The sequence below is a fragment of the Mustela lutreola genome, chromosome 15 (genome assembly GCF_030435805.1).
Source record: "Mustela lutreola isolate mMusLut2 chromosome 15, mMusLut2.pri, whole genome shotgun sequence".
NCBI lineage: Eukaryota > Metazoa > Chordata > Mammalia > Carnivora > Mustelidae > Mustela > Mustela lutreola.
In genome coordinates this window covers 19,427,601-19,449,629 of record NC_081304.1, presented here as the reverse complement: position 1 = coordinate 19,449,629, position 22,029 = coordinate 19,427,601, and the positions used below count along the sequence as shown (strand labels likewise).

Sequence of the window (22,029 nt, the reverse complement as noted above, 5' to 3'; positions counted from 1 at the left end):
GTAACTACAGGTCGCTAGTGCTACCTAAATGGAGAGTGTAGATAAGCAAGGTTAACGCAAGTTACAAACTGTAATCAGTACCTTAAAACGTTAAACAGATTAGATATTAAAATTAACTTCCTGCTCTCTTGAATCAGCTAATAATAAAGTCTGAAGACTCCAGGTGTTTCAAAATGTAGGACTTTTGGGATTTTAGGTAATAATGCTGGGCATACCCCATCTGTTATGTAACACACTCGAACAAACATCATGTCATCAAACACATTTATGCTGAGAAATAAATGCACTACACAAAATAAATACTATAAGTAGCACGTCTTTTTAGGTTAGATTTTGCTGCCAAATGAATTTTGCTGTCAGTTGGTTTTTTTTTTTTTTTTAAGTGGGTTTTCAGAACTTTTTGGTTTTCAGAACTGTGGGTAAGAGGAGGGACACATGCTTTACAAGCTCAAGTCCCAATTCTGCCACTTATTATGACCTGTTCAATCACCTATGAAGAAAAGACCTAATTATAAGGTTGATTTGGGGTTCAAAAAATTTTAATGAGATAATATATAGACTTAGTAAATTGTAAAGCATGATACAAATATAACTTATCAGATTTTTTTAATGTCAACAGTAAAATGGGCAAACATATAGACAGAGCTCCTTAAAAGAAATACCAATTACTAATAAAAATAAAAATGAACACCTTATAATTAATAAAAGTACATTAAATCGGGTATACCTTTTTACCTTCACAAATATCTAAAAGGTTTTGGAGAATACTGCACTTGGTTGGTGGGAGCAGGAAGCTGTTCAATTTCATCTAAGAGCAACTTGGCAACAGCTATCAAAATGTTTAAATGTACCTACTCGTGGGTGCCTGGGTGACTCAGTGGGTTAAAGCCTCTGCCTTTGGCTAAAGTCATGATCTCAGGGTCCTGGGTGTAAGGACCTATTTTGTATTTTTATATTTTAGCCAGAGGCTTCCATTGAGCTTAAACAATAACATTGTTGGTTTTTTTTTAAAGATTTTATTTATTTATTTGACAGATGGAAATCACAAGGAGGCAGAGAGGCAGGCAGAGAGAGAGGAGGGAACAGACTCCCTGCTGAGCAGAGGCTCCATTCCAGGACCCTGGGATCACAACCCAAGCAGAAGGCAGAGGCTTTAACCCACTGCGCCACTCAGGCGCCCCCAATAACATTGTTTTTTAACCCTTAAACTGTCCCTGCTCCCCTTTCCCCAAGGGACTTACTTAAAAACAAGTCCCGGAAACCAGCCTCAGGTAACAAAGCTCAAATACAAAGGTGGGTCAGGCCAGATGGAGACATCCAATCAGTTGGGGACTCATACTGTCTCCTAGCTATCAAGGTGATGGGCTAGTTTCTATGGCTACTGTGGGGTGAATTGCAATTCAATTAGCCACCTGTGTGTGGCCAGGCCCAACCACATGGCCTTTGCTCTATAAAAGTTAGTCTGGAAAGCAGGGAGGAGTCGTCCTCTCTGTTAGGGGCGGCCCCGACCTGTCTGTTTGACGGTCGGTCTGATCCTTGATGTTTGGCGGGAAATAAAGCTTTGCTTGACCTTCGCTTTCTATCAGTCTCGCTCCTTTAATCACGGACCCATTATTGGGGCATAACACTGGCCCTGCATTGGGCGCTCTGCTCAGCAGGGAGCCTGCTTCCCCCTCTCTCTCTGCCTGCCTCTCTGCCTACTTGTGATCTCTGTCTGTCAAATAAATAAATAAATAAAATCTTTTAAAAAATAAATAAATAAATGTAACTACTCTTTGACCTGGCAATTCCACTTCTAGAAATCTACTTTACAGATATTCTTTCCAGATATGTAAAGATATATATTTTCAAACGTTCATTACAGCATTGTTTGAAAACTGAAAAAGACCAACAACAACTTAAATGTCCCTCAATAAGGAATCAGCTAAATTATGGACAATATACTCAATTGAATACCACGTAGCCCTGAAAAAGAGGGAGATCTGTATATATTAATTTAGAAAGAGTCCCAATATATATTAAGTACAAAAAGCAGGGCTCAAGATGTGCATAGTATGATTCTAATTATGTAGACACACTGCTTTGGCTTATATGTCTATTGCCTATATGGCTCAGTCAGTTAAGCCTCTGCCTTCAGCTCAGGTCATGGTCTCTGGGTCCTGGGATCAAGCCCTGCATAGGGCTCTCTGCTCAGCTGGGAGCCTGCTCCCCCCCCCCCCTTTCTGCCTGCCTCTCTGCCTACTTGTGATCTTTCTCTGTCAAATAAATAAAATCTTAAAAAAACAAACAAACAAAATAATTAGATACTTTTAACACTGGTTACAGTGAGACACCTGGGTGCCTCATTTGGTTAGGCGTCTGCCTTTGGCTCAGGTCATGATCCCAAAATCCTGGGATGTAGCCCCACGTTGCGGGGGTGGGAGGGGGAGGAACCTTGTTCAGCAGGGAGTCTGCTTGTCCCTCTCCCCCTGCCCTGCTTGTGCTCTGTCTCTTTCAGTCTCTCTCTCAAATAAATAAAATCTTAAAAAAAAAAAAAAGTGGCTACCCCTATTGAGGGAATACAAATTCTACTTTAAATTTTATACCCTTCAGGGCACCCAGGCTCTAAAGTGGAAGGCTCAGTAGGTTGGCCTGAGTCGGTTCCACTTGGATCATGAGCTTGGGGTCCTGAGATTGAGTCCCATGTTGGGCTCCCTGCTCAGCAGGGAATCTGCCTCTTCCTCTCCCTCTGCCCCTCCATTCCATTCATGTGAGCTCTCTGGCTCTCTCTCTCTCAAATAAATAAATAAAATCACTTTAAAAATCTTGGGACGCCTGGGTGGCTCAGTTGGTTAAGCAGCTGCCTTCGGCTCAGGTCATGATCCCAGCGTCCTGGGATGAGTCCCACATCGGGCTCCTTGCTCCGCAGGGAGCCTGCTTCTCCCTCTGCCTCTGCCTGCCAGTGCTTGCTCTCTCCCCCCCTCTCTCTGATAAATAAATAAAATCTTAAAAAAAAAAAATAAAAATCTTTAATAAATTTTATACTCTTCTATACTATTTCAATTATTAAACTATGTCTATATCTTAGCAATATAATCCCTATAAAGTTCAATTTTTTAAAAGAAATCTTAGTATTTTACCATGAATTCAAGGGCAAAGGCTGGGTATGGCATTTTTTTAAGTACACGTTATACACTCAAAAAATGTTTATGGATGAATGAGGTAGCTGATGAACAGAAGAGTAGGCAAATATAGGCATTAACTAATGTAACAATTAGCTTTGAAAGTATAAAGAATTTCTAGAGTATGCAGAAAGCTGAGGTGGGTTTCTGGCTAGTTCTAGGGGTGGCAATAGGTACATGGTTCTAGGGGTAGCAATATAGCAAAGGCTGGTTACGTTCTGAGAAACAGGAGCACTGACCTGGGCATGGGAGAGTTCCCCAGTTTGGCTACAAGCCTGCTCCCAACATCTTTCTGCTTCCATCTCAACCAGGAGGACCAGGATCTGTGACACCCGCCCTCCCCTTGAGAGGAACAACAGAGGTAAAAGAGGTCTGCCTCCAGGTGGAACAAGTGCAAGAAGAAAAGAGACAGAGAACAGTTCTTACAGATTTATTACCATCTATCTGCTGCTTCTTTGGCTTTTGCTCTACCAAGTAAATACACATGCTCGAATACTCAACAGAGAACTGAGGATTGGTCTAAACACAAAGATGACAGGTAATTGGTAGAAAGTCAGGAGCCCCAACAGCCTACTCCTCTCCTATCCTGCTATCTGATGCAGCCGTACTCAGGTGCCTAGGAAGAAGAAATAATACATGAAGAGGACCCTTAAAAAGAGCTTCCCAAAAGGGGTGCCTGGGTGGCTCGGTCAGTAAAGTGGCCGACTCTTGATTTCAGCTCAAGTCATGATCTCAGAGTCCTGGGATCGAGCCCCACATCAGGCTCTGGGCTCAGCAGGGAGTCTGTTGAAATTCTCTCTCCCTCTCCCTCTGCCCCTTCCCCTGCTCACTCATATGCATTCTCTGTCAAATAAATTTTTTAAAAAAGGAAGGCGCCCCAGCTTCCTTCCCAGCTCTGCCACAGAGAAGTTAATTACTTGTTGCATCAGCACTGTCAGAATCATCCTAGGGAAAGAAAAAAAAAAAGACAAAAGCACCTGTAGAATCTGCAAAGCACGAGCATTTGTGTTTATCAACTCTTCTCACTCCTTCCTGCTCTCCAAGTTTTCTTTTGTGATTTTCTAAATCACACAACGTCCTGGCAGGCTAACAGAGAAGGGTTTATACTTTGGAAAATAAAATCAACCCCTGGTGTTCAGTAAACAGTGCTGTGTCAAGCATCATTTGGTTTCAGAATTCCAATTCATGCCACTGCTCCCGACAGCTGTAAAGACAGTCCAGGGGGCCAGGTTGGCTCTAGGATAGAGAAGCAAAAGGGAGACGGGAGGGTGGAGGGTCTTGCTTTGTTGGGGTTTTCTACAGCCTGGAGAACATTCAATTTCCTGTGTCAAATTCAAATTTGGCTGCCATGCACTGAGATCTACTGTGTGCTAGAGAACAGGACAAGAGCTTTCTAGTATCTCAATTTTTAAGCACTAAAAGGAAACTGAAGGGTCGAGAGGCAGTCTTTACTTACATCCAGGTCATCCATGCCAGGGGGAGGTCTCTTGGTGTTGACCTTCTTCAAAAGCTAGTGGAAAGAGAAAAGCAATTACGAGAGAAAAGAAGGGCAGCGGGAGAGCAACCTGTATATTGATGGGCCGCAGGAGAATCTCCCAGTCAAAAAACTGCCCCATCTTTACAGCACCTAACACATCACCAGAACAAATTGGAGAAAATAGATCCCCTTTTCATTTATTTTTATTTTTATTTAACATTTTATTGTATTTTTTAAAGATTTTCTTTATTTATTTGACAGAGACCACAAGTAGGTGGGAGGCAAGCAGAGGTTGGGGGAAGGGAAGCAGGCTCCCTGCTGAGCAGAGAGCCTGATGCTGGGCTCAATCCCAGGACCCAGGACCAGAGATCATGACCTGAGCTGAAGGCAGAGGCTTAACCCTCTGAGGCACTCAGGCGCCCCTAACATTTTATTTATTTATTTATTTATTTATTTATTTTTTAAGATTTTTTTAATTTTTATTTATTTGTCATAGAGAAGCGAGAGCAAGCACAGGCAGACAGAGTGGCAGGCAGAGGCAGAGGGAGAAGCAGGCTCCCTGCCAAGCAAGGAGCCCGATGTGGGACTCGATCCCAGGACGCTGGGAGCATGACCTGAGCCGAAGGCAGCCGCTTAACCAACTGAGCCACCCAGGCGTCCCCTAACATTTTATTTTTATGTAACACCTGATATGAGGCTCAAACTCACAATCCTGAGATCAAGAGCTGATGTACGTTCCACCAACTGAACCAACCAGGCGCCCCCGATCCCCTTTTTAAAAGGAAGTTGAGGGGCGCCTGGTAACTAGTGAGTGAACGCATATATGTGGTCTCACTAGTACTCCTTTGTCTCATCCTACTGAATAAACATTGCCCACAACATGTAAAGAATATGAGCACCAATGAGGGGAGTTCGTGTATATCTGTCTAGCCCTGATGACCCTGATGACAGTCCTCCAGAGAAATGGGTCCAGGGAGACACAGAGAATGAGCAGGAGGGGCAGAAAACGGTATTACCTCTGCATAATGCTCCACCTGAGCCAGCTCCACCTCTTCATCCCCTTCCCAGTCCCTCCAGTTATCAAAGTCCACAGACAACCACACTGGCTGCAAGAGGAAAGTGCAGAGCGTCACTGGGGAAGCGCAGTGTCATTAGGGAAGTGCAGAAGCGGGGGAAGATCATAGCCGTGTGTACAGAGCATGCAAGCATGCGTGGGGCAAAGAAGGTCAAGGTGGGGCGCTGTCTTCCCAAAAGCGCCTCCTGGACTACTCTCTCTCTAGAATGCCGTCATCATCATCCACAAAGATTTGCCAGGAACCTACTAAGTCCCACGCACAAGGCCAGGCATTGTAGGGGACAGAAAAGCGTAGAAATTCCACCCTCCAGAAGCCGAGTGACTAAAGAGGTCAGTAATACATCTGGAAAGAGAACTGAGTCATAAAGTACCTAGGAGTCAACCAAGCAAGACCGACAAGATGCATTGCCTGGAGTCGGAAGAAAACCCTTGGAGACCTGTGTTCCAAGTTTCCTCATTAATTTAACAGTTACTTATTGAACACATACTATGTCCCAGACTCTGAGCTTGGCATCGGGATTATTCAAATTTTTTTATATATAGCCCCAGCCATCACGAAGGAAGTGGGGAAGGGAAATCTAAATAAATCATTATAATATGGTGTGGAAAGTGTGGTGGGCGCTTACACAGGGGATACTGTGGAAACCAGACAGGAGCTATAGGAACCTAGGCTTCTTAGAGTAGCTGGGACTCAAAGGATGAGCCAGGGCTGGGTGGGCACAGGTACTGACTATGGAGACTCTCCAGGAAGAAGACACAGCTTGAGCAAAGGTAAATTAGTGAGAAATAGCCTGGTGTGTGGCCAAAGAGCTGCAGGCCATTTGCTACGGCTGAAATGTGAAGTTTAAGGCAATGGCTAATGGGATATAATGCTACAGAAGGGAAGAGTAGCCAGGTCATGAGCTTATATGTCATGCTATAGTGTTTGGATTTCAACCTAAAGATCAAATGCCTGAAAGAGGGAACTAATGAAAAGGATTAAAGTGCCGTGGTGCGCATGCTCCGTTTAAAGCTCCATCTCAAGTCATTTGAGAATTTATTTAAAAAAAAAATTTTTTTTTAAGATTTATTTATTAGACAGAGATCACAAGTAGGCAGAGAGGCAGGCAGAGAGAGAGAGGGAGGGAAGCAGGCTTCCCACTGAGCAGAGACCCCAATGTGGGGCTCGATCCCAGGACCCTGAGATCATGGCCTGAGTCAAAGGCAGAGACTTAACCCACTGAGCCACCCAGGCGCCCCCATAATTTATTTATTTTTTTTAAGTAATCTCTGCACATGGGGCTTGAACTCACAGCCCTGAGATCAAGAGCCATGTGTTCTACCGACTGAGCCAGCTAGGCACCCCTGGCATTTGGGAATTTAGACCAGTGTGATCACAGTCTCCACTTTCTAAGAAAAGCTGATAATCTGGAGTTTTACATGAAATCTCCACATTTTTATAGGTCAGCAACTAATCAAAACTAAATGTCAATCACCAATCAACATAATTTGTAAATACTGTGAAGACTACGAAAACAAATCTGAGAGCCAGATCAGTCAGGAGATAGCCAATTTTCAACTTTTAGCGAGGAAGAAGTCACTGGAGGGTCTTAGGTGGAAGAGTAACACGGTCAAATGGATGTTTTAGACCATGCTGGGAGCAATGCCAAGGATGGATTGAGGGTGGGGCTGAAAATATGCACTGAGCCTCACCCAATGATGGACGAGGCCTGAATTCGGAAAAGATCAAGTAAAAGATCAAGAACTATTTAGGAAGTCAAATAGGGCTTTTGAGTGATTGAATGTTGGTGGGAAGGAGCCAAGGGTGATTCCCTGACTTATGTCCCCCGGTACAGAGATAGCACAGGAGAAAGAGCAGGCCATTCCCCACACACCTACCTTGATATCCTCTTTGGTGAGTCGGGGCCAGGCCACCTTTTCCTTCCATTTCCTCACAAAGCAAGTAATGGAGCGACCAGAGCGCTTATCCTGGGAGTCCTGCCAGATAGAGAGCCTCATTCATAGGATGTGAGGTTTAGAATGAATCTCCCAATTTTCCAGGCAGTCTTTCCATCCAGACATACTGTCCCACCCCACAATTAATTACCTTGGAGTTCACCTTAGCATAGAATTCAATCTCATTGTACAACTCCACTCCATCGGCATTCTTGCAGCTGAGGAGACAATGGAGCCTAGGAAATGCCAGAGGCTGAGCGTGGGGGCATCAGGTGAAGGGACAGGTTCCTGGAAACCAGGACCTTCAAAGAGGAGTGCTGTTACCTGAACACAATACGGTGGTCTTCGATGAGCACATGGACATCGGTGCTGTCCTCAACACAAAACTCCATGAACACGTACTTGGGCCTGTCGTACCACAGCGTCCGGGCATGCTGCCTGCAGAGGAGTTGCGGTGGGGCTTCATAGGAGTGGGAGAGGGAAGACTGAGGGCATTTGGGAAAGGCGGAAGGAAGGGAAAATTTAGGGACGTTTTATGCTATGGCCCTGTCATAGTGGAGCTAAATGAGACTTAAGGGGGTGAAAGGGGAGTGATGGGAGTTGGGGGGGGGGGGAACGTGTGGAGTGAGGGTGAACCTGGGGAGAATCCAGACTGCCAGAGTTGTGAGGGAGAGGGTTATGGAGCACATTCCTAAGCCCCAAAATTACAGAGACCTGGAATATGGAGTTTCCATGGGACCTCGCAAGGACCAGAGCGCCCAGAAAATGTGGGACAAGGAATCTCCAAGGAAAAGTTAACACTCACCTTGCCATGGCGGCTCTCCGCTACCCAGTGGCGCTTGGACTCTAAGCCAGGGACTACTATCTTTAGATCCTTGGGACGCCCCTAGCAGCTGGCTCTCCTTATATGGTCGGGGAAGGCTTTAGAGGAAGGGGGAACATGGCCCTACAGCCAAGGGATCTGCACTCCGGAGAGACTCTGGAAGAGCAAAATTTCGACAGCCCTTCACATTGCTCAGGGTCTCCAGAAACGGACAGATTAGGAACAGACGACCCACCGGCGGGGAACCAGCACAAGGGCCACACTAGATGCACACTGAATGACTTGTCCCTGATTTCATTCATCTGTTTCTCCAAAGCACAGTGCATTCAGCGTCTGATTCACAGTAGGAGCTCAATAGAAAAATTATTGGCCCGAATTAAATCCCCTGGGAAGGCCCGCCCCACCCCGTGACGGAGAACTGTTTGACGTAGAGCCCCGCCCATCAGCTCCTTCGGGTTTCCCAGACAGCGCGCCGTTGCCATGGCAGTGAGGGGGCGCGGCTGACGTGCGGCGGCGTTTCCGGAAAGATGGCGGCCGTCGAAGCGGCTGCGGAGCCGGTAACGGTGGTGGCAGCTGTTAGTCCAAAGGCGAAGAACGAAGAGGAGGAGGAAGAGGAGTCGCTGCCACCGTGCGAGGCCGTGCGCTGGGCCCCCGTGGGGGCAGTGGCGGAGGCCGCGCCTGGGACGGCTGCGTTCTCGGAAGAGGCGGCGTCTGAGGAGCCCGGCGCGGCCCCAGGTTCCCCTCCGGACTCGCCCGGCCGGACGCTGAGGCGTCTGCGGGCCGAGCGGCGGCGGCTGGACTCGGCACTGCTCGCGCTGTCCTCGCACTTCGCGCAAGTGCAGTTCCGCCTGCGCCAGGTGGTGCGCGGGGCTCCCGCGGAGCAGCAGCGCCTCCTGCGCGAGCTCGAAGACTTCGCGTTCCGCGGCTGCCCTCACGTCCTGGGTTATGGGGGACCCGAGGACCCCGCCAGCGACGATGGCGATGGACTGCCAGGGGACCGGCCACGATTGCGGGGCGAGAACCAGGTGAGCAGCTGGGGCCGGACCCCGAGAGACTTGGGAATAGGAGGTTGGGTGGCTGGCGGCGATGCTGACCGGGATGGAGGTAGCTGTGGTGAGAAGCCGGCTGGACTGGGTGAGTACTACGCGCGTGCGAGACGAGGGGGTGAGACGGTGTGTGAGTCCTGCTGTGAAGGGCAAGGTGACAGAGAGGTCTGGGAACCTGATGGCGAGGGGTGTCCATCTAAGGAAAGAGATGCAGACGCGGTGACGTGCGGGACCGAGGAGTGGTGAGCGGAGAGTATTCAGACGGGAGCAGTAACCAACCAAAGCACTGCTGCTCCCGCTCACCTTGCCGTTGCCTCGTGATACACCGAAGACCCGAAAACATTTGCTGATAAGTACCCCGACCTGGGGTTGAGAACACTGGTTAATGTAGTGTAAGTGAATTGGAATCCTTGGAAAGTTAGATCTGCTGCCTGTTCTGCTTCCCTGGAATCTGGAAAACACCTTTGATTTTTTGACTTTGTGTAGGTGGGAGCTTTGGTGAACAGGGGATCACTAAGTAACCGAAAGAAACACCGCTCCTGATTATATACATTTCCTAATGCCAGTATTTTAAACCACCTTGCCCATCCTGCCTAATAACTAGATATCAAAGTGCACGGTTGCGGATAGCTTGTTGGAGGTGTTCAAGAGACTTGCTGTCTTCCACCTTTTCGTTCTTCAAGTTACAATCCATTTATGCCTTTCTTCCCACTTAAGTTAGTTTTAACCAAGAAGACTTATCAGTAGCAGATATTGACTTGTTTATTTTAATCTGAAATGTTTCCAGTGTAATCCTGTGTTTACTGTTCCACCCTTCTCTCCACATACCCACAGCTTTCCCCCCATTCTTTCTCCTTGGGCTGGCTAGACAGCTTTTTCTAGTCAGAGCTCATTTTTTGGATTATGTTGCTCTGTACCTGTTTTATGTGTATTAGGAGCTTACCTTGTGCCAAGACATGGTGCTAGGCATTAGGGGTGCAAAGTCAAGGCCTTTGCCCTAGAATGAGTTCATTGACTGGGGGACAGAATCCTCAACAAAGAATTGCAGTGCGAAATAATCTAGAGAAGTGTGTAACCAACGCAGAGCAAGAAATGGTCAGCTTTTCCTAGGGAGATCTAGGAAACCTGAAGGATAGTTAGGTCCTCCCACAACAGGTTTCTAAGAAACCACAGCACATGGGGCACTTGGGTGGCTCAGTGGGTTAAAGCCTCTGCCTTCGGCTCAGGTCGTGATCCCAGGGTCCTGGGATCGAGCCCCGCATGGGGCTCTCTGCTTGGCAGGGAGCCTGCTTCCTCCTCTCTCTCTCTCTGCCTGCCTCTCTGCGTACTTGTCATCTCTGTCTGTCAAATAAATAAATAAAATCTTTAAAAAAAAAAAAAAAAACACAGCACAGAAAAGTTTGGGGAGGAAGTATCCTGAGAAAAGGCTTGTTTTCATATTGATTAAAGCTAAAGCAAGAGGACTGCTTTTTAAATAGCTTTAACGAGGGGTGCCTTGGTGGCTCAGTGGGTTAAAGCTTCTGCCTTCAGCTCAGGTCATGATCCCAGGGTCCTGGAATGGAGCCCCGCATTGGGCTTGCTGCTCAGCAAGAATCCTGTGTCCCCCTCTCCCACTTCTCTTGCTTCTGTTCCCTCTCTTGCCGTGTCTCTCTGTCAGATAAATAAATAAAATCTTTAAAAATAATAATAAATAGCTTGAACAAAAAGTTAATTTGTTGTTGTTGTTGTTTTTTTTAAGATTTTATTTATTTATTTGACAGAGAGAAATCACAAGTAGGCAGAGAGGCAGTCAGAGAGAGAGAGAGAGGGAAGCAGGCTCCCCGCTGAGCAGAGAGCCCGATGTCGGACTCGATCCCAGGACCCTGAGATCATGACCCGAGCCGAAGGCAGCGGCTTAACCCACTGAGCCACCCAGGCGCCTAATTTGTTGTTTTTCATTTATTCTCTCTCATATCTTCTGGAGGGCTTGGTAAGTACCATCTGAAGGTTAAATTTAATATCCTGTAGACTGCTGGCTTAAAATGCAGCCCTATACCTACACAAGATGGGCTAGTTTTGCTTTGGTTTTTGTTTTTTTTTTTTGACACTCAAGAAAGTTAAGGAAGAACTAGTATTTGAGAATACTTCGGCAACATTTTACCACCCTGAAGGGTTTTTAATCATTTAAATGCAGAAACTACCTCATGGCCAACAGAAGAGAAAGGAATCACCTGTGGGGGAAACTTACCGGATAAATTTTTTGTTATTTTTTAAACATAGTTGCCTTCCCACTCCTGTTACTTGGCTTTTGGATTTTATTTTTCCACTGCCCCAAGCACCCGCTTTAATTATTTTGATTTTGCAGAAGTCTATAATGCACTGGAGGACTTTAGAGCCTTAAAAAAAACTGGTTATGAGTTATAAATCCTTTCTCTACACCCTTATCTCTAGATTCCCTTGCAAAATTTGGCTGTGGGAAGTATTTAGAAGTTGATCTGTGGTAATTGGCTGTGGAGAATGGCATGTTTAGCTCCTGGGAGGCTGTCTTGGCTAAGATAAGTTTGTCTCAGTCCTAACTAGACATTTGGTTGAGGGGGGAAAGGCTATCTTAACAAAAGGCTCCGTTGTATTCATATTCTATTTCTGACAGGGACAAACACTTTCTTAAAGAAAACACATTTAGTAAATTACCCTGGAGGAAATCTTTGTTCTCATTTGTTTTTGGTTTGGGTTTTTTGTTGTTGTTGTTGTTGTTGTTGTTGTTTAAAGATTTTATTTATTTATCCGTCAGAGAGCGAGCACAGGCAGACAGAATGGCAGGCAGAGGCAGAGGGAGAAGCAGGCTCCCTGCCAAGCAAGGAGCCCGATGTGGGACTCGATCCCAGGATGCTGGGATCATGACCTGAGCCGAAGGCAGCCGCTTAACCAACTGAGCCACCCAGGCGTCCCAACAGAAGTATTTTCTTGTTTTAGAGTGAGCAGGAAAAATGGGAACACCTGGTTGGGATTATTTGGAAACATTTTATGTTTCACGGGTCATTTTTAGCTTGAGAAGATTCTTAATGTGCCCGGATTTTTTCCTTGTCTTGTGAGATAGACCTAAGTATTTTCTTGTCTTAGAGTGAACAGGAAAAACGGGAACGTCTGGAAACGCAAAGGGAGAAGCAGAAGGAACTTATACTACAGCTCAAAACCCAACTAGATGACCTGGAAACGTTTGCTTATCAAGAGGGCAATTACGACTCCCTGCCGCAGTCCGTGGTCTTGGAAAGACAGCGGGTGAGCAGACACCAGAGCCGCCTTCACCACTACCTGAGGTTACCTGGTCCCTTCCAGAGCTCACAGGAGCATTCTTTCTTAGCTTGTTTGCCCTTGGCCTTCCTGAGAATCCCTTTGCTGGCCCAAATCAAAGAGAAATGGGACAACCTTTATTCACACATGGAAACACAGGTCCGAAGCTTTATAATATGATAATTGAACTCTTTCCTTTTGGTGGTTATTAGTAATAATAGTAATAACATATAATAATAATAATAATTTTCCATCTGATCATTAAAACACTTCAGCTTAGACACATCCTACAGTGTAAATCAGCTTTTTTCCTCACCACCAGTTGATAAATATTCCATGACTCCAGACTGACTGTAATGCCATATTTATTCAAGCAGCGCTTGGGTAGACAGGTCAGCCTGCCGGCAGAAATACGGCTAGTCTCCCCTACAGACAGGTTTGTCTCTCACTCTGATGTGGCTGTTTCTCTGACTGAGCTGGACTTACACGTTATCTGGATTTCAAACTATCCCAAATATTGTCACTAGGTTATATTTGGTATATAGGGTATATTTGACACACTAAAGTTCAGTAGAGATTTTTGTTTAGTTGCCTAGAGTAGGGCAAGAAGAGAGAAGGAGGACTAGAAACTACAAGAAGTCAGTATTTATTCCCTTGGAGGCCTGGGGGGAGGCTTTTTGGATCATCAGTCTCTTCGGATTATTCACACTGTTGTTGCCCTGAAAGTTGCCTGGCCTGGTAGAAAATTTGCAGTTGAGAATAGCCATTTCTGTCCAAGAGGAACCAAGAGTCCTTGTTGCTACAGGAGAAGTAGCTCTGTCCTCTCACCTTGATCACCAATTGCATTGCTTTCTCTCACAAATTTGGGAGTTCTATCTTTGATTTCCGTTTAAAGGGTCCGCAGCATACTAGCAAATACTCTTCTTCCTAACCCGCTCTCAGAAAATTCCAAAGGCTGTACTCATTGCTTGTGGTCTTGATAGGTGATCATAGATGAATTAATAAAGAAACTGGACATGAATCTGAATGAAGACATCAGCTCACTGTCCACCGACGAGCTCCGGCAGCGTGTGGATGCAGCCGTGGCTCAGATTGTCAACCCAGCCCGAGTGAAAGAGCAGTTGGTTGAGCAGTTGAAAACTCAGATCCGAGACCTCGAGATGTTCATCAACTTCATCCAAGGTCAGAGGAGGGGATGGGGAGAGAAGGGTGGACAGATGTCATAATAATTATATGTAGGGACAACTGGGTGGCTCAGTCCGTTAACCATCTGCTTTTGGCTCAGGTCATGATCTCAGGGTCCTGGGATCGAGCCCCATATCAGGCTCCCTGCTCAGCAGGGAGTCTATTTCTCCCTCTCATCTGTGTACATGTGTCATGTGTGCTTTCTCTCTCTCTCTCAAATAAATAAAATCTTTGAAAAAGAATAATTATACATAATCCACGTACTGGTACCTGAAGGTGCCAGTTCTTGATGTACTTTGTAGGAAGTTTGATCACTCAGTAAAGGAGCCAGCATGGTAGAACGGAAAGAACAGGGATTTCGTTTTATTTATTTATTTTTTTAAGATTTTATTTATTTATTTGACAGAGATCACAAGTAGGCAGAGAGACAGGCAGAGAGAGAGAGGAGGAAGCAGGCTCCCTGCTGAGCAGAGAGCCTGATGCGGGACTCGATCCCAGGACCCTGAGACCATGACCTGAGCCAAAGGCAGCAGCTCAACCCACTGAGCCACCCAGGCGCCATCGTTTTATTTTTTTGAAAGATTTTATTTTTAAATAATCTCTACACCCAATGGGGGGGCTCAAACCCACAACTCCAAGATTAAGAGTTGCATGCTCCGCCAACTGAGCCATCCAGGTGCCCCCAAAACATGGATTTTAGAACCAGAGAGTTGCCATTCAGATGCCCCCAAAACATGGATTTTAGAACCAGAGAGTTCAGATCCCAGTTCCACCACTTCCTAGCCTGGGGTTCTTGGGCAGGTTCCTAACTTCCTTAGCCCCACTGTCCTCACCCATGAAAGGGTGATTCATGCCTCCCTCATTCAGCAAATATGTATTGAGCCAGTCACTGTTCCACACAAATCAGATGATATTTGTAAAAAGTCTTACCATGTGGGAGGCACTGGGGAATATTCTTTTTCCTCCACTTTGTAACTGCTGACTACAGATGAAGTGGGAAGCCCGTTGCAGGCAGAGAGCGTGCCCTGTGAGTGCAAGGCCGGTGGGAAGACTAGAAGTGGCTCCACGAGAACAGGTGGCAGCAGACTCCCTCCAGGAAACAGCCAGAGTAAGTATGGTTTCCAGAACAGGCGGGTCTAGAGAGATAAGAAGTAGATTAGTGGCTGCCCAGGGTTTACGGGCTTGGGGAGGATGGGAATGGGAAGTACTACCAGCCTAGGTCTTACAGGGTTGGGGAGAACAGGAATGGGAAATACTAACAGTACAGGGTTTCTTTTTGGGACTCTGGGTGCACAACTCTGTAAATATACTAAAAATCCCTGCTTTGTACGCTTAAATGCATGATTTATGTGGTATATGCTCTATATCTCAATATAGCTCTGATTAACCCAAAACAGTTAAGCCCAGTGACCTCCCGGGTGTCTCTTGGCTTCACGGGGGACCCATACTGTAGCTCAGAAGCAAGACTAGATCTCAGCTCATGACTTGCTGAGTACACTTCTATGCCACTATGGTCCCTGCTGATGAGCCATTGTATTTCCTAAACAGCGAAGGCAGAAGACGTGAAGAAGGTTCAGCAGTCGGGGCTGCGCCTCATGCAGCGTGCGCTGGCCGTACTCCAGATCTTTGCCGTGAGCCAGCTGGGCTGCGCCACGGGCCAGATCCCCCAAACCCTGTGGCAGAGGGGCCAGGCTGATGGGGACTATGCCCCCTTACTGAAGAGGTTGGAGATCTCAGTAGACAGGGTAAGGCAGCTGGCCCTGAGGCACCAGCCACACGACCATGTCATCACCTCTGCCAGCCTCCAGGACCTGTCCCTAGGAGGCAAGGACGAGCTGACCACAGCTGTGCGGAAGGAGCTGACAGTGGCCGTCAGGGACCTGCTGGCCCATGGCCTCTACGCCGCCTCACCAGGGATGAGCCTGGTCATGGCCCCCATCGCCTGTTTGCTGCCGGCCTTCTCCTCAGCCCCCGAGGCCATGCACCCGTGGGAGCTCTTCGTAAAGTACTACCATGCTAAGAACGGCCGCGCTTACGTGGAATCCCCCGCTCGGAAGCTCTCCCAGTCCTTTGCCCTGCCAGTTACAGGAGGCACCGTGGTGACCCCCAAGCAGAGCCTTCTGACAGCCATCCACATGGTGCTGACGGAGCACGACCCTTTTAAACGCAGTGCAGACTCGGAGTTGAAGGCCTTGGTGTGCATGGCTCTGAACGAGCAGCGCCTCGTGTCCTGGGTGAACCTGATCTGCAAGTCAGGGTCCCTCATTGAGCCCCACTACCAGCCCTGGAGCTACATGGCACACACAGGCTTTGAGAGCGCCCTCAACCTGCTCAGTCGCCTCAGCAGCCTCAAGTTCAGCCTCCCCGTGGACCTGGCCGTGCGCCAGCTCAAGAACATCAAAGATGCCTTCTGATGAGAGGGCCCGGCCCTGCGCCAGCACCTTACTCCATGGAGTAGGGGTAGATGGTTAGTCTTTCGGGATAGAAACAGAGGCGGAGGTGGGCTTACAGACAGTCTCCTCAGCCAAGGGACTGCACAGGCTGTTTTCCCCGCCAACTTAGCATCTCCGAGATGCCAGAGACCAACTCATTCAAAGGTTTTGCCCCGGTGTGTGACACGTAGACATGTGTATTTGAGCTGATGCAAAAGAAATCAGTTCTGGCACACAGTCACTGGACCTCCTGATTGTGCCATATCTGCTTTTTACAAAACCCAGGTTGCTCTAACCGTTCTCTTAATGGTGGTTAGTGACATGAGTGAATTGTTGGTCCCGGGAGACACTGAGCTTGAGGCTCCTGTCGGTCGCGCAGGGAGCTGCACTCGTTCGCTTGGAGCAGGTTTGTGAGTCCTCAGGCCAGAATTTAAATTCCTTTATGAGTACCAACACCCCTTTCCTCCTGACCCTGGCTCAGGGGAGGCCGTGTATGCTCCACAGTTGCCTCTCAGACTTGGAGTGGGGAGATCTGGGAACAGCGTTTCTGAGGGAGTTCACCGCAAGTTGATTTCCATATGAGCCCTTTTTTGAGGGTCGGAACTGAAATCTTGTTCTTGACAAGGTGGCCCCCTCTGCCCACAGCAGAGACAATGGTCTTTTGGATTTAGAGCTGGTTATTTATGAGGAACAGCAAACGTTGTTGGTACCACATCCTCTGGCAAATAACCTTCCCTGTGCACAGGTCCCAGTAGGGCGCTGACACAGTCTTTGAGAAGTAGATATGCCAGAGTTATACCCGAGAGAGAGAGCCCCTGCCTCCCAGGTCGAGTGTGAATGGCGGTTTGCTGTAGTGATCAGCAGCAACTCTCCCAGGGTTAGGATTCCACTTGGCCCCGAGGCTGGATGATGGAGGGGGTCTGGTCACGCGGTAAGGACAGCAGTGGGAGTGGGACTACAGCAGATCACTGTTGGCAGACAAGGGACTGAGCATTTCCTCGTAAAACTGACTCGAGTGACCCTGTCTGGTCTTCAGTGTTTTAGCCTGTTGAGTTCATATTTATCATCTAACTTGCTGACTGCTCCGGGACTGACCAAAGATGGGCAAAGCGTATCACTTTCTGGAAAACCAAATAGGATCTCAGTACCGCTGATTCAGCCTTGTTTCACGTGTTCAGTTGCCAGCTGCACTTTGTGTCTGCACTATTACGTAGTGCATTTTAACTTAATTTTTTCAGCGACATGTTATTTAAGATGTAGGATTGATAATTCATGAGAATTAGTCCTTCTGTGTGAAACAGGATAAGTGCAAAATGAGAAAAATGATATATCTGTGGTTGCTAATAAAATCATAATATTTTATGTAGCTTCTCTACAAAGACCTTGGAGACTCCTGGCTTTGATTTATAAGCCTGTCTGTGCATTATGAGCCCATCTGATCCAAACCACTATTTCCTTGGTGATGTCTGGCTCTTGACCTTTCTGCCCCTTCTTAGCCCTCTACCCTGGATCAGCTCAGCTTTGGTGGTGTTCTTTCCCCCAGACATTATCCTCCCGTCTCACCCAGGCCTACAGTCCCGTTCCCCCAGCACACCTCCCCATACGTGCCACTTCAGAAGCTAGCGTTTTTATTTTTTTGTTTTTTTAAGATTTTATTTATTTATTTGACAGAGACACAGCAAGAGAGGGAACACAAGCAGGGGCAGTGGGAGAGGGAGAAGAAGCAGGCTTTCCGTGGAGCCGGGAGCCCGATTTGGGACTCGGTCCCTGCACCCTGGGATCATGTCCTGAGCCGAAGGCAGATGCTTGATGACTGAGCCACCCAGGCACCCCTATTTTTATTTTTAAAGATCAATTAATTTACTTATTAGAGAGCATGGTGGGTGGGGGCAGAGAGAGAGGGAGATCCTCCAGCAGACTCTCTGCTGAGCACAGAGCCGGACAGGGGGCTCAGTCTTATGACCCTGAGATCATAACCCAAGCTGAAACCAAGAGTCAGACACCCAACCAGCTGCTCCACCCAGGTGCCCCATAAGTCATCCCAATTTAATTCTCACTACTTGTAAGGCAGGACAATATTCTCCTGATTAAATTGAGTAAATTGAAGTTAAACATTTCATCCAGGTTTATGGAATGGAAGAGCTGAGATTTGAATTCAAGTTGCCCGAATCCAAATCCTTTGGTCTTTATAGTCCATCATGTTATCTCATTGTATCCTGCTGCTTCCAGATCTTTTGTTCCTCTCCTTAATGCACCTCGCTCCACCATTACTTTGGGAAAGAGAAGTTATTTCCCACATACCCACCAAAAATGGATGCTGCCAAGGGACCGGGCCACAAGGAGATGGGCAGACAGCTGCTGCTGTTCAACTTCTTCATGAAACATAAAGGCAACGTGTAGAGATAGAGACAATCCCGCCAGCATCCCATCATCAGATATCTGGTAGTCACTGATATCATCTGCTTATTACTTAAGACGTAGCCCTGTCTTTGGCTTTAGGTGAGGCACAGAGGACAAGGGAGGAGAGAAGGAAACAGCCTAGGTCTAAGCATAGGCAAGAACAGAATGAAAAAGAGCCATGGATATATATCCATAAAAGGGCAGCGTCAATTGTTACAAAAGTATGATCTACAAAACATCCTCTTTTTTAAGATTTTATTTATTCATTTGAGACAGAGAGCATGAGCATGGGGAGAGGCAGAGGGAGAGGGACAAGCAGATACCCCGCTGAGACAGAAGCCTGACGCAGGGCTCGATCCCACAACCTAAAATGACTTTAGCTGAAGGCAGAGACTTAACCATCTGAGCCACCCGGGTACCCCCACAAAGGGTTTTTAAAGATTTCTAAGGTGTGGGCACCTGGGTGGCTCAGTTGGTAGACCATGCGATTCTTGATCTTGGGGTTATAAATTCAAGCCCCACATTGGGTGTAGAGATTATTTTAAATCGTTTAAAAAAAGTTAGGGCACCTGTGGGGCTCAGTGGGTTAAAGCCTCTGCCTTCGGCTCAGGTCATGATCTCAAGGTTCTGGGATTGAGCCCCGCATCTGGCTCTCTGCTCAGCAGGGAGCCTGCTTCCTCCTCTCTCTCTGCCTGCTTGTCTGTGATCTCTGTCTGTCAAATAAATAAAAATAAAATCTATTTTTCAAAAAGTTTTTTTAAAAAAAGTTTTCTAAGGTGTTTTGCATTCATTCATTCTTGAATACCTGCCAATTACCTGGACCAGGCTGGATACTGAGGAAAGAGGTAAATAAAACAGACCCCCTGCCTTCAGGGAAGACACAGTCTAACCAAGGAGATACCAAACCAACTGGAGGTTTGCGTAGCTTGTGAAAACAGAAATAGCTGGCTCCCATCCCAGAGATTTTTATTCAGTAGTTCTGGGGTGAAGCCTGAAAATTTACAGTCCCAACAAGTTCCCGGTTAAGCTGATGCAGCTGGTCTGGGGACCACACTTTGAGAACCACTAATCCTAACCAAAAAAAATTTTTAAGATTTTATTTATTTGAGAGAGTGCATGTGTAAGCTTGAGAGAGGGGTGAGGAACAGAGGGAGAGGGAGAAAGAACCCCAAGCAGACTCTACACTGACACAGGGCTCCATCTTATGACCCCAAGATTATGACCTGGGCTGAAATCAAGAGTCGGACACCCAACCGACTGAGCCACCCAGGCACCCACAAACCAAATACGTTCTATAATAAAGATGAATGTGGATTGGATTGCTGAGGGATCACAGAAGGAAGAGATTGATTCTGCTCAGGAGAACTCTGGATAGGATTTGGATAGGTTTTCGCCTGGCTGCAGTGGAGGAGAAAAAAGACCCCAGGGCTCAGAAGAGGTTGGTTATTAGTAGTTGAGGGATGGGAGAGGGCAGTATGTGAAGGTGTGGAGTAGGAATTTAGACTGCAGGAAAGGAGAGGTGAGTTCAGACTTTGGTATAGAGAACCAACGAAGGATTTCAAGCACATAAATGGTGGATTTAAGAGTTGTGTTGAGGAAAGCATCCCAAAATCAGTCCTATAGATCATATACCTCCACCAGACTGAAATGGTTATCTCCTAGGTTGGAAATCCATCTTTCATAAACATAGCAAGCAATGCTGACCCACACAAAAGTTTGAGAAGGAGAAGAAAAAGATCTGAGGCTGGATTGATTAGGGGGCAGGTGGAAAAAGAATTCAAAACACAAGGAAAAAAATTCGCAGGATTTAATACTAATTTGATTTGGAGAGTGTTTGTGAGAAGAGTCCAAGGCAATTACAAGATTTAAGGATCTGGTTTCTATTTTCCAAGAGAGATATAGCAAAAGAGGCAGCAGCAGCAGATAAGGAGGATAGGAGCAGACCATGGAGGTGGAAATGGGCAGGTTGGTGTGGTGCAGTGGGTTGGGAACAAGAACTTACTCTTTCATCACCATCTCTGTGACTTTGCTGCTCTGGAACTGTCCTCTCAGAGGCCAGAGTAGATGTCTCTGAGGTCCCTTCCAACTCTAAAATGTCATATTTCAAATTAAAACAAAAGATTGTAATTGAATATAAAAATATAAGTATGTAATTACTGTGATAAACCATTGGAATGGGGTCATAAGGGCTGCAGGGGAAACCTGTCCCTGGAGAGCCTTAAGACAAGAGTTGATGAAACCCTGATTGTTCTCACATTTTGCCCAAGACCAATCCTGTAGATTCTTCAATGTTCCAATAGGCAAAACTGTAAGATGGTTTCCCTTCCTCTTGAACTCAGAAGACAACTAAGGGACCATGTAAAAAAACACTCTTCCAAGGATGTCTGGCTGGTTCATTGGGTAGAGGATGTGACTCTTGATCTCAAGGTCCTGAGTTCAAGTCTCACGTTGGGCAGGGAGCCTACTATAATAATAATAACAACAATAAAATAAAAACATTTTCCAGTAAGTGATGGGAAATAATTCACTTTGAGAACCAACTAGACCTGCGTTCAAACCTAAATTTCAATCTCATCTATGCTACTGATCAGGGTCAACCTCGGATAGGTAACATATCCTCTTTGAATCTCAATTTCCCCATATCTAAATGGGAGGAAAACAGCAAAGATGCAGAGTTGTGAGAATTAAATAGGCTATTACCTAAAAACCCTAGCACAGGGGCGCCTGGGTGGCTCAGTTGGTTGGACGACGGCCTTCGGCTCAGGTCATGATCCTGGAGTCCCAGGATCGAGTCCCATTATCAGGCTCCCAGCTGCATGGGAAGTCTGCTTCTCCCTCTGACCTTCTCCTCGCTCATGTTCTCTCTCACTGTCTCTCTCTCTCAAATAAATAAATAAAAATCCCTAGGGGCGCCTGGGTGGCTCAGTGGGTTAAGCCGCTGCCTTCGGCTTGGGTCATGATCTCAGGGTCCTTGGATCGAGTCCCGCATCGGGCTCTCTGCTTGGCAGGGAGCCTGCTTCCCTCTCTCTCTCTGCCTGCCTCTCCATCTACTTGTGATTTCTCTCTGTCAAATAAATAAATAAAATCTTAAAAAAAGAAATCTTTAAAAATTTAAAAAAAAAAAAAAAAAACCCTAGCACAGAGTAGGTGCTCAGTGATTATCACCATCATTGTCCTTCACCTCTCACTGCTTATTCTAGCCGGTAATGTCTGTGACATCACGAC

The 22,029-nt window shown here is 46.7% G+C and overlaps 2 protein-coding genes across 5 annotated transcripts; one reads left to right on the top strand and one right to left on the bottom strand.

The window, feature by feature from the left end:
- Positions 1-3,144: 3,144 nt before the first annotated feature.
- On the bottom strand, positions 3,145-8,946 carry PTGES3L (prostaglandin E synthase 3 like). 4 transcript variants are annotated; one of them, XM_059148324.1, is made up of 8 exons: positions 8,454-8,946; positions 7,973-8,086; positions 7,800-7,884; positions 7,592-7,690; positions 5,655-5,744; positions 4,618-4,671; positions 4,079-4,106; positions 3,145-3,777 (listed from the first exon to the last, which is right to left on the bottom strand). In XM_059148324.1, the coding sequence occupies exons 1-8, from the start codon at positions 8,459-8,461 to the stop codon at positions 3,770-3,772; spliced, it is 486 nt and encodes a 161-aa protein (XP_059004307.1). In that variant the 5' UTR covers positions 8,462-8,946; the 3' UTR covers positions 3,145-3,769. The 4 variants fall into 4 exon arrangements, with proteins under 4 accessions (XP_059004307.1, XP_059004306.1, XP_059004308.1 ...); XM_059148323.1 differs by having other exon boundaries at positions 3,145-4,106; XM_059148325.1 differs by lacking the exon at positions 4,079-4,106.
- Positions 8,947-8,955: 9 nt separating this feature from the next.
- RUNDC1 (RUN domain containing 1) lies at positions 8,956-17,785 on the top strand. Its single transcript, XM_059148320.1, has 5 exons — positions 8,956-9,496; positions 12,617-12,775; positions 13,771-13,969; positions 14,961-15,080; positions 15,521-17,785. The coding sequence occupies exons 1-5, from the start codon at positions 8,999-9,001 to the stop codon at positions 16,384-16,386; spliced, it is 1,842 nt and encodes a 613-aa protein (XP_059004303.1). The 5' UTR covers positions 8,956-8,998; the 3' UTR covers positions 16,387-17,785.
- Positions 17,786-22,029: the final 4,244 nt, after the last annotated feature.